This window comes from Echiichthys vipera (genome assembly GCF_963691815.1).
Source record: "Echiichthys vipera genome assembly, chromosome: 12".
Classification (NCBI taxonomy): Eukaryota; Metazoa; Chordata; class Actinopteri; order Perciformes; family Trachinidae; genus Echiichthys; species Echiichthys vipera.
The window spans coordinates 16,592,679-16,604,816 of NC_139837.1; the positions used below are offsets into that span (position 1 = coordinate 16,592,679).

The 12,138-nt window shown below is 41.5% G+C and overlaps 1 protein-coding gene across 1 annotated transcript in view; it reads left to right on the top strand.

Annotated features, from left to right (window-relative positions):
* The window catches only part of LOC310954663 (latent-transforming growth factor beta-binding protein 2-like), an 83,422-nt gene that overhangs the window by 15,474 nt on the left and 55,810 nt on the right, over window positions 1-12,138 (top strand). The window contains exon 3 of the mRNA XM_083924266.1: window positions 1,412-1,673. Within this exon, the coding sequence (XP_083780392.1) occupies window positions 1,412-1,673 (262 nt within the window). The remainder of the gene's footprint in view (window positions 1-1,411; window positions 1,674-12,138) is intronic.

Here is a 12,138-nt window from a genome sequence, read left to right on the forward strand (position 1 = left end):
AAGGGGGTTACATTTTCCCCAGAGTAGTTAAAATGAAATGCTTGAGTGAATTGGTTGGTCTAAATAAAATTTGCTTCACCATAAAGCAGAAGAGAGTGGTGATTGTTTGATATCTAATCCTCAATTTGTTAGTTTTTCTCGCCATACCACAGGCTAACAATGTGTAATGCAGTGGGCTTTCAATTAGCATGCATCATGATCTGAGAAACCTCACAGACAGAGCTTGATTTGGCTTTCTTTATGGGAATGTGTCTGTGGAAATGTAAGTCGGATGCTACAGTTGTTACGCAGCGCTGTCATGTTTCCTTCTGTCACTTCGGTTTTGAGCTTAAGTCATATTAGGAACAACATTTTTCGGGGTCCAGTATGGCTTCACTCAAAAGAAACAAAGTGGCCCCAGAGTCAGAGCAATAACAGAAAGCGTGCAGCAGGTAGAGCACTGTTCACACCCAGTGGGGCCCTTTTGGATTGCCAGCACTCCTCACTGCCAAGAGCTGTGGCAGAGTTCCTGCCTGCGATTTATCAGTGTCCACAGCATCTGTGTCAATAGCATTCCATAGCTCTGTTGACAGAGCGCCGCTGTTTGCTTTAGCCACCACCGACCAGTGGCCTGATTTACTGTTTGTCATAAATCCTCAAGTGCCGTCTACAACACACATTTGTGTCACAAGATCGAGGGATTGTTTACTTTAAATTGTGTGCCGCCGATCTTCCAGTATGTGGAGTGTTATGCGAGGACATGGGGTGGGCTGGTAGAGTGACACCGATTATTTTCCATGACCATGAAATGACCTCAACGCTGTGTATTTGCAGACTATTGATAAATATTATGTACACATTCATATTTTAAGTACTGTAAGCCCCTCCAGATTTAGTTTGTTTTTCAAAAAAAGATGCAGACTTCTTTGATGAAGTGTCAGCTATTTACAGTTGGCCTTCAGTTTTGCCCATTCGCTCATTTTTTTATGACCTATTACTTTTATTACCTTTTTAAACTTCCTGTGTTACAGTGAAAACATGCTGGATTCTAGATTAGTGGTGAAATATATTTTTAGGAAATCTTTCTATATAGAAACGCCGGCAGCGCTAAACCAAGCCCTGAACCTTGAGTATAGGATTTACCCCAGCAAGAAATTGGATAAGGATTTAATGTAAGTGATCATATACATTTAGACTAAACAGGGCAGTTAAAGACTCAAGAGAAAGTGAACATGACAACCCCTCCAGGCTCTCTGCTGAATGAAAAGAACATAGAGGGATGAGAAGTGAAACTAATGGCCCCTTGATTGAATCAATTTAAAGTGAGCCCCAGTGTTGAGATCATTTCTGCTACTGCTCTTTCATACAAGTGGGGCACATGCTCTTACATGACCTGCTGAAAACTTGATCTCCATCTGTGCTCTCTCTTCAGCTGACTGCCAGCCCCCCTGCCAGAACCGTGGCTCCTGCAGCCGGCCACAGACCTGTGTGTGTCGCTCAGGCTTCCAGGGGCCCCGCTGTGAGGAGGTGGCTCCAGAGCAGGTGTACATCCATGATAGAGGCGCCCTAAGGCGCATTCAACCCGGGACCAACCCTTTCCAGAAAGACCAACCACGGAGAAGGCCCTCGGAAAGACAGGCCGTTGATACCACCAAGGTCCAGACCCCACGACCTATGACCACCAGACAGCCTGTGTAAGTGATTCAGATTTGCTTCTCTACCTCTGCTTATTATAGCCAGGAAGTGCCTCATAGCTTTGCCTAATAAGGATGGGTCAAAAAATAACATTTCAAATGAAGTCTTCCACCAACAATTATGGTGACATGTACAATAAAGTGGTGACATAGGTGGTGACATAGGTACAACTTGAAGGGCTAGTTGGTGAACTGCTGTAGCTGACAAGCTGACAACTATCACACTAGCATGTCAGGAACAGTCATCCCTATGTTCCCCGAGTCCTATGTTCCCCGGTCGCATAAGCCTCTGCCTTTGTCGTTTTAATTCAGCATTTTGTAAGGGTTATGGCTTATGGTTAGATTTTGACGTGAAGCGTGGTGCCCAAGATGGGCAAAGGGTTAGGGTCGTGGTTAGGGTTAGTGGGGGTAGGATTGAGGTCTACATCGGCCTTTTTGCCATGGAATTTGGCACTGATTGCGAAACATAGGACCCAGGGAACATGCTAATGCTGGTCAGGTACAATAGCTTTTTCTATTTTCTCAATACTGTGCCATGTACTTCCCTTTGAGTTCTTGTAATTGTACATAAATTCATTTAAAGCATATTGAAGAGGGCAAAAAAACTAGCTTGTCATTTCAATATGGCCTTTTGAACATTTTATTCTTCACAGGCTATGGCAGCCAGTGAAGCCACATAGGCCTACATTTCAGGCCTATCAGAAAAAAGTGTTGAAAGTGTTCAAACATGCATTTTAGATGAATGAGATGAGATCAGTAGATCAAGTTGTTGCTGGCCTCTGTTTGCTCTTCTAACCAGAAGTTATAATTATTGTGATCACACATTGTAATTCGATCTGTTGGTCAACAGCACTAATTTGTGTGTCAAGGGTACTAGAGTAGCATGTTCCTGCAATATAGGAAGCCACAGTATCAGGACTGCATTTTAGGACCCTTGATTTTTGGGTAGGTACTAGACTGTAGTTACCATAACCCTAACACTAACGCAAAAACTGTCTTTAACCTAACCCTAACCTTAAACCTTCATAGCTAGCTTGCTTGAAGTTTTGGGTTATAGAAATGCAGCCCTATGATTGTGGTCTTACAACTGCAGCTTCCTCTATTGCAGGAACATAGTATGGCCACAGACAGAGATTTTGGTGTGATGCCACGGCACAATTATCTACCACTGCTCCTTCATTTTAGCATATATAAGGTAGCCTTGAGTTTTTTTATTGGTGGTATAGTATTTTGTGGCTTTTCACTGAGATATATTTGTTTTAGCTACCATTACTGTCACACAGGAAGGCTCACAGAAAACAAATTGTTACACTGTGCTATTAGAAATTATTTAAACGCTCTTGAACAAACAGAAGTTCATTACACTCCTGTTCAACGCTGGTTGTGTTTATCATTGCTATAAATCAAACCAGATGAATGGGTTTATATGTTAAATCTTTAATACACTGTAAGTAAAACAAATACTAAGTAAAGCAAGTGAGCATTTTCTGCTATTTGCTGCCATGCTTGAAAAGGTATTAAGGTAAATCTGTGAAATGTAGGAAAATATAACATGATTAACCAGACAGGAGTATTAACCCGTACTATTTACTATGAAAATAGAGCTGGGAGATTATATTTTCTTTAGGCTTTCACTTTGTTCCTTGATTTATTGGAATAACTGTGACTATAATGTATCCAACTAATAATTATTCAGACGAAGGCCTCTTTCAGCGAACTCTCCAAAGACTGCTAATCAGACAGGCCTAATAGTTTCTTGGCTTGAACGTCTGATTGTTTAAGTTCCGATCTCGTTGGAAATACATTTTTTGGTTTGATGAATTGCTTTAGCATGGCAAGAACTATATTCTTCAAGGATCAAGGACATTGAAAAGGAATAATTGTTTCTGGGAAGAATATTGATGGATCCTTATTGCTTACAGGTTCAGACTTATCTTGTCAAACTGTGCTCAGTTTTGGATTCAGGCCCAGTGCTTTTCTAATTCTAATTTGTTTGGGCACTGATGTCATCATTCACCAGTTTTTCTTATGAGTAATTTCTCTCCACCAAACCACTTAAACATTCTCAATTGCATTTGACATTTATGGTATTCTTTGTGCTAATTGTCATCTTGTGCTTTTGCTGGTGTCATGAAGTTACACTGGCTGAGCAATCCACATGTTTCTGGTAGCTCAATGAAACTCTACTAAATGTTTTAGCAGATGGTTCATCAAAGAGTTTTTGTACACCCCCCTTCCTAAAACGATTATCTTGGACTCCTAGTAAATCTTCTAATCGATACAAGACCTTTGAGGACTGCACAGTTGCTATGCATATGTTGTCTTTGTTCCTGACTCACAGGAAATGTTTGTGTCCTGAGTCACAGATCTGGGACAAATCGAAAGAGAGGCAAAGCTGCAGGTTCAACCTTGTGAGGCAGACAGTGTTTCTGAGTCACAAATGCCCCTACTATGACTGTGTGTATCTTTTCATGACTAAGAGGTGCTGTTAAGTTCAAGATGAGCCATTCACCTTTGGTGGAGTGCAAAACTTCCAAGCATGCAGTTCAGACTAATCGAATTATTTGTTCTTTTGACCAACAGATTTTTTCGGAAATTTTCAGGACAAAATAAAAGCTCCTGCCAAAATAATTCCTTTAAATATTAGTCAAATAATTATTTCAATACTTGACTCACATTCATTGGCACTTCCAGGAGGCTATTTGAGTGCTTTAAAACTCAGCCCTCGTGACTACCATAACATTTTCTGCATTGTCTCGGCCCAGAATGATCTTTTTAGGGGTGGAACAGCGTTCCCCCTGGAGAAGTGGATGCAAGTCCTGGTTTCAAATATCAGTCTGAGGTTCCACTATTTCCAAAGCCAGGAAAGCACGAACAATGTGAGGTCACAGAGAGTGAAGTTCAGATAGAGAGACAACACCAGTGCCAAAACTCAATTAAGGAGTAAGAAGAGGAGCGGGGAGGACAGACAGATAGATCATGTTGGTCTTGTCCCCACTAATATACTGAGGGAGCAAAGGCCACAATGTACATGCAGCACCCAGCCAGTGTCCTTTCATTTTTCTTTACTTGAGAAGGTGTGAGGTACTATATATGTCTTTCTTGGAGCGTACTTGGCTTGTTATGTCAGCAGCACCCTGTTACTGACCCAGTCTGTCAAGTGGCGCCAAGAACAAGAAATAGTGTGGAGAAGGAATGAGACAGACAAGGAGGGAGAGAACAAAAATAATGATAATAAGACAAAACATCAATTAGAGAGACAAATGCATCTGTTCAACTGAGCAAGGTAAAGTTGCCAGTATATAGTTGAAAATCAGTTGAATCTCTGCTGTTCAGTCCTGCTGCTTGGCCTTACTTCCCACTGTTCACAGCTATGAAACCCCACTGTCTGCACATGTCAGCAGGCGGCAGACAAGGAAAGTGTAGTGTCTGCGGTCGATTTTAAGAGGTTTGTCAACATCTCAGTGTAGATGATGCTTAACTCAATTTTCAGCAGGCCAGCACCTCAATCTTATGTGGCTAGAAACCAGACTTTTAAGATAAGGCATTGAGCAACCAAAAGCGATTTTGTGGTGTGGTTACTCTGTCAGAGGGAAAGTGATTTTACTGAAGTATGCACTTAATAACCAAATAAGGGGGATTTCAACATTTTCAATTTGTGTCCATGGCTACCAGTAAAAGACTTGTTGTGTTAACATTTGATTGAAGTAGCTGACTTCCATTTGGCATGCTTTTTTCAATAGGGTTTTAAACATCTTCCAATGCAGCATATCGTTATAAACTTCAGGTCTTATAGTAACTATATTTTTTAACACTCACCCAATGTCGCACCAAAATAAGTCTTATTTAAATGTTCGCTTTGTAACGTTCAGAAAACCCTTTTTTATTAGTGACATCTTTCAAATAGGAGTCAGTCCACAGGCTGTTATAGGCAACTGAGAACGTCAGTGAAGGTCTCAATTTTTAAGTTGCCTAACGACCTGTTCACCCATTGGCAATAAAAACGATTAACACATTTAAAACCCTATAATAGACTTTAAAAGTGCCTTACCAAAAATGTGGAAACAGTTCTTCTAAAATGGACAAGGCCATTGGAGTCAAACATTAAGACGTCGTGAAGGTATCCTGCCCAAGCTAAAAGCTAAGCTAGCAGCCTCCTTTAGTGTCAATGTTCAAACAGAATGCAAAACCATTTTCATGGGAACAAATCTGTCCACCACACATGGAATTCCTCTCTGTCGCAATCTAATGATGACTGCCATGTTGTCAGTCCTCTGTGGGCACAGCTGCCTCCTGAAATGTTATTTTAGGGAATAATGTTTGCTGAATCGTCCCACTGAATTAATCTAGCACATTTATGACCGACAGACTAGAAAGTCTTGTTTGGATGGACAAAACATATGAGGAGCCTTCTGTTCAGTGGGATTCTGGGACATGGGAATGCAACTTCATACCCTACTCCTTGTTCTTGTATTCCTGTCTGGAGTCATCCACCTCTCCTCTGACCATTTCAACTGTGTCCCAAATGTCCCAGCTGCCTGTTCTGTGGGATTAAAGCTGTAAAATTTAAAATGGGTACATCCTATATGCAGCTGGCAAACAAATATCTGTTTCCTTCTCTGACCAAATGTGTTTCACTATAAACCAGCGTTTCCTGTGAGCACTGTGCTCAGCAGTAGTGAAAGGCTTGTCCCTGTCAGCACGAGATCCTGTAGATCACAGCTAGTCTGTCAGCCCCCAGTATGAAGGTCAGGGCCAGTGGTGAAAACTCCTGGCTAAGCTGGAACTGTGATAACACACAGAGGACGTATTCAGCACCTCCTATGAGTCCTTCATATCAACTCAATACCCCCACCCTTCTCTGACATCAGTCCTCTGCAGGAAACAGAGCAGGGTAGAGCAGGATGTGTGTTCAGTAAGCAGGTTGTCCCTCCAAAGGTCATCTCTCTCAGGTCTCTGTTACTTAATCACACTTAGGTCAGCTGGCAGTAGCTACCTGGATGACAGAGCTGTATGGTGATACTGCATACAGTTAAGTCTTTTGTACTAGAGCCTAAACATACATGGTAGATGTTGATAACTGCAGGATATACTGAATTATTCTTCACCACCATGAGGAATGTATTATGGAGATAATTATCTAGTTTTGAGTAGAATTTGCAGTTATAGTTATTATTTAAGTTTTGTTAAGACACAAAGGTGGTAACCTGATCCGTCAGCTGGTTTCTTAGACAACACAATCTGAGAAGGCGTTATCGGAAACATGACAATACCTGGCAGATGATTGGATGAACCATCCATCTATCAAACTCTTGTTGAAGTCAGTCAGGAGAACAGCAAAAACATCTTTCCGGTCAAGAACAGCCTTCAGTGTTGTTCCTTGCTCTTCTTTTAATGAAGAAATACTCTCCAGTTCTGATATAAATTATGCTATTGTGGTATATACGCAAACCTCTTTGTTGTTTTGAATGAACACACACACCTTAACCACTGCCAAAGCTGCCAGTAGCTCTTCACAGGACGCTGATTGGTCTGATTGGACTGCTGAAGGTTCCGATATGTGTGAACTTGTGATCCCACGATTCTTAGTGAACTTGTGATGTTGCAACAACCCATCTGCCGTGAAAGGTAACAAAGGTTGTATTCCTCACAAGTATTTGATGTAATGGAATGGCATCATTAACAGAAGCCAATGTAAACCGTCCCTCAGTTGGATGTTACAACTGGAAAACAGTAATAATATTGAGTTAATATGAATCCAATGAATTCCACACAGCGATGTATACAAAATTTGAATTTGGCGAAAAGGGAGCACTGGTATCAGGCAGAGAGTCGATTTAAATGCAACTTCAATGCAACCAGTGACAGGTTTTCTTTTTTTACTGTGAAGCACTTTGCGTTGCCTTTGCTGTGCATGAAAAGTGCTATAGAAATACATTTTTGATTGATTGATTGAATGTCTCGGCCCATTAAAGTAATTACTCTGTACACATTAAAAAAAAAAGCAAAGTGCTATTTGCTTCAGGGATGATGACAAATTTGTCACACCCATATTGAGATGTTGAAGAAAAACAAAAATACCCAGTGACTTGGAGCAGAATGATCCTTAAGTGGGTGATGCATACGGCTTTCTCTGCATTAACTGTTATGCTTATATCAGCTCCACAGTCTGCCTGTTGACTAAGAAGGCCCGCGGTTATGTGGCATGTTGACTCAGGGCTTTGCACAGAGCCACACAGCCGTTTCTCAGAGGAAACTGTGGTCATAGTGGGAGTTCTCCATGTTAATCATGGATCACTGGTTGCTTTCACTCCTTCTCCAGACAAACCACACCACCAGCGCTGACGGGAGCCACTGTCAAAATCTTTGAGGTGACCTCAGCACCTGTAGAGAAATATTGTTTTAGTATCGTCAACTGATGTTTTTGGTAGTAATGATCACTGAAGAATCTGAGGTATCAAATGTTACAGAGCTTAAATAAAATACGATAGGCAACGTTGAAAGGCAGGAGTGGAAATTCACTCAACAAGATTCTTATAGCTCATTTGAGAGGATAATAAATTTAAAGAGTAGCACAAATCCCACAGTAGCCTTCCATATCATAGTACTTTAGATGCTTTTGACTTTGATCAGATATGTGTGTTCTTAAGACTAAAATATATATCTAAACATTCAGCCTGGGAAAGTTTTCCTGTTGTACCACCTGGCAGTCTGCTTTGCTACTCAAAGAGGATGTGTCCAGAATCATCCTCTTGTTTCTCTTTTCGGATGCTGCCAAAACAGAAGAGGCCTGCAGATGGGGAGTTGGGCTGAAGTATAGAAGAGGGTTAAAGTGCGGGCTAATTCCCACAGGTTGTATGTGCTGCTGTCTCCTGAATAGGGCTCTATCTCGCTTCTAAACCAGGCATATGAGAGTCTCGAGCTGTGATCTGTGTTCCTGCTTGGGTAGGCGGGGAATGAACTTGAACAGGGTCAGGTTAACTGGCTTTCTGCTTGTGGATTGCAGGCCTGTATGTGTGGTGTGTTGGTGCTTTACCTTTGCCCTGACCCTGATCCCTGGTGCAATTTAACTTATGATATGAATGGGATAGGGCTTTCCGGAACAAGGCTTGACATCCTCTGTCACAGGGTTGCATTGTTTACCTCTGTGCTACCGTGGGTCAACAAAATGCAGACTGAGCTGTGAAGGCAACCCTGTCCTCAGGTGAACTCTCCACATGCTACAAAAGGCAGGGGGAATCTTTTGATGATAATTTTGCATATATGATGCTATTCAATGAACCAAGATTGATTCAGCATATGTTTTGTAATATTGGTGTCTAAATGTACTGGAGATTTTTTTAATGTGATCAAGCTTAACACACAGCAATATTGACCGAGCAAGGCCAGGAAAAGTTGGTGTGTTTCTTTTTACAAACACAGAGCCAAACGAGTCCCATGAGTCTTTGGCTTCCTGCTAGGCCAGAGGGAACAAAGGACCATAGAGAACTCAGCTCTCAGCGTGGGACAGATATGTCTTTCTCTCTCCTCATCCTAACTCCCCAATGCCCCATCCTAAACACACTCTCTGGGCTGCAGTGCCAGCGGGCTCGGCGTCTCCAGCCAAATCCTCCTCATCAGGCAGGCCTGTGCAGATGCAGCTGTCGGAGGGACACATAGTAACGCATAGGGGCGCCTATCCCAGAATGCACTCCAGCCTCCTCCTCCGGAGCTGAGGCAGATGGAGAGAGCATCAATCAGGTTCATCTCCCAGATATGGGGCATGGTGTTGAAAGCATGAATATGCAGCATGACTGTGCATGAAATCAATTAATCCAGTCAGTTGTCAGGATGTAGGTTCCCTATGGGGCTGAGCAGAGAAGACCTCAAAAAGGGACAAACACATGACTCACACACATGAATTTGGTCTTTCATATCCAGACACAAAAACTCAAATTTGTGTTGGCCTTCCTCATGTCTGCAGTTTCCCCCCATGTTCTCTGTGAACCTCTTTTTATTGCTTTTTGAACCTGTGTTACAGGTCTGTTCAAAGATTCACTCAATCACGTCTCTTGTTGGAAGCCCTCTTTGGCTTATTGTCAGAACAGTCTGACAAGTAACACTCACCAGCGTAGGCATAGTCTAAGTCAGTCTAAGTGAATGATCAGAGCAACTACAATAAACTGGAGAGTATTGAATAACCTCTCAGCTCACCATGTCTCAAGGTATTTTGATTCTGGCTCCTGAACCGCATCAACCACACTACTTTGCTTCCATCCAGAATTAGGCCTTTCTGGATTTCTTAGAGCTTGAAAACCCCACATGATAAATGCTGAGGTGAAAACAGACAGGTTGGCACTGCTGCTGGCCCCCTGGGTATGTAAGGGAAACTGTTTATTTCACAGCTTTTGGCCTGTGATTGAGTACACGGCAGCAGTCATATGTTTTGATCACGTCGTGTCTGAAAACCTCAATGAGGTCAAATTTATAGAAAATCTATTTTCATGCAGGCGGTAGGGGAAGTTATTATACTTATACTACTAAATTAAATGGAACTTCACCTCCTCATCTGTCTGTGTAGCACTTTTGCCGATCCAAATAATAGTCTATGCTAAATAAATTTACTCAAGAACCTTTGCTGCTTTCAATTCTGTGCTCAGCCCAGTTGTTGTTCTAATATAAGCCTCATCCCCTGGGAGGAGAGAAAAAAAATCTTGCTGAATCAATCCAACCCTAGGGCTCTGGCTGCTACTAGCGGGATTCCTGGAAGGCCGTCCAGACAGAGAGAACATGATTTAATCCAGCCTCAGTGGCTGGTGAGATAAGCCCTCAGACACTCCCAGATTTTCACAAGGGGAAATATTCTGCCAGGACCCACAATTATCCAAGTCTTAATGACTAGAGATGTTATCAATGAGAGGCTGGGCTTTAATTGCTCACTGATGTTTGGCCTTATGCAGCCACATATATGAGAAGAACATGTCCTTGTTTCAGGAGAAAGGAGCTTATCGTTAAAGCGCTGCACATGTTTCTGTGACTAGGTGTTTTCCTGTTATTCCCAGTGTAGTATGGGACACATTGGACTACTGGCACTACAGGCAGTGTTAAATTACATTTCTATTGAGCTTTCCATCAAAATGTCATCATTTTGTATTTTTTTTGTGTATTCTGACTATTCACTAAGTATTGGAAATGACATTATTCATTCATTATTCATGTATCCAAGAATACAATCTGTTTTGTTTTTTGCGCAGACATATTTATTATATTACTTCACTCATTCATTGCTGCTCTTGTGATTCCTTGCAGTATTTTTTTAAGCATATGATTCCTATGTTTAATCATAGTTAGGTTTGAGCACATATTTGGGTCCCAGTAGAGATTGTACTGTAAGGCACATATATTGTACGTATATAGTATATTATAATGCAAGCTCTTTAAAGAAAAAGTTCAACTTTTTGGGAAATAAGCTAATTTGCTTGATATCAATGTTCCCCTCTAAGTGTATTTCCTGATATGTCAGACTATTATTTTAAAACAGTGAGTTGACGTGCAAGCTTCTCGATTATCTTGGACATAAAAAAAAAAAAGTGAGAGTAGCCAGTGGAGATTAAAACATTTACTACCCGAGATTAAACATTCACAAAAAGCTGTAATTTAGGGTGACTTTAATGTGACAGAGGCTGCTGTTGAGTTATTTTTGAGCTCCCAACAAACACAAACTTCACCACCATGCCATTGCATGACCTTGTTGCTATGAGGAACGCACAACAACAGCATAATGAAAATGCCCTTGGGGTTGGATATTATATTTATTGGTGCAAGCTAAGGTTCAAAACCTCAGGATTTTATTGAAAGAAACATACAGGGACCTCAGTGGCGAATGATGAATGCATAAGGCCGCTCTGCATAAAGCCTGAGGAATGAGATGTATGACCACAGTGGGTTTTGACCACTGATGGTGCATATGGCTTGATGCACTGACTGGGTGGGTAAGAAAGGATTAATTATTTCTAAACCCGCAAAGACTTCTTTCACCTCCTAAAATACACCAAGGCTGTTAAGACTGACCAAATTCTGAATTAAACTTTCCCCCTCTTTGCCTGTGGGCCCTGAGAGCTAGATCAAACATGGGAAAACAACTCTGCACTCTCCAAGTAAGAACACAATAGACTTAAAATATCCATTTACTAACCAGTTTCTCATCAAATGTCAGATATAAAAGCTGATTTTTTTCCAAATCAAATTCTGAAGCAAACAAGTCATACTTGGAACAGGAATCCCAGTCAACCTATGATCCTATCTTTGCTGCTAATCTGGAATGTTTTCTCGCTACATCATAGTTAACGTCTTGGACGTCACAGAGATTCATAACACTTTTGGGCTTTGAATAGCAAAACATGAGCAAGAGTCAAGTGTGTATGTCTTTGCTAATATTCTTGAATAACGTCTCCTGGGACTAGTTTCAACAGTCTGCACTCTCCTT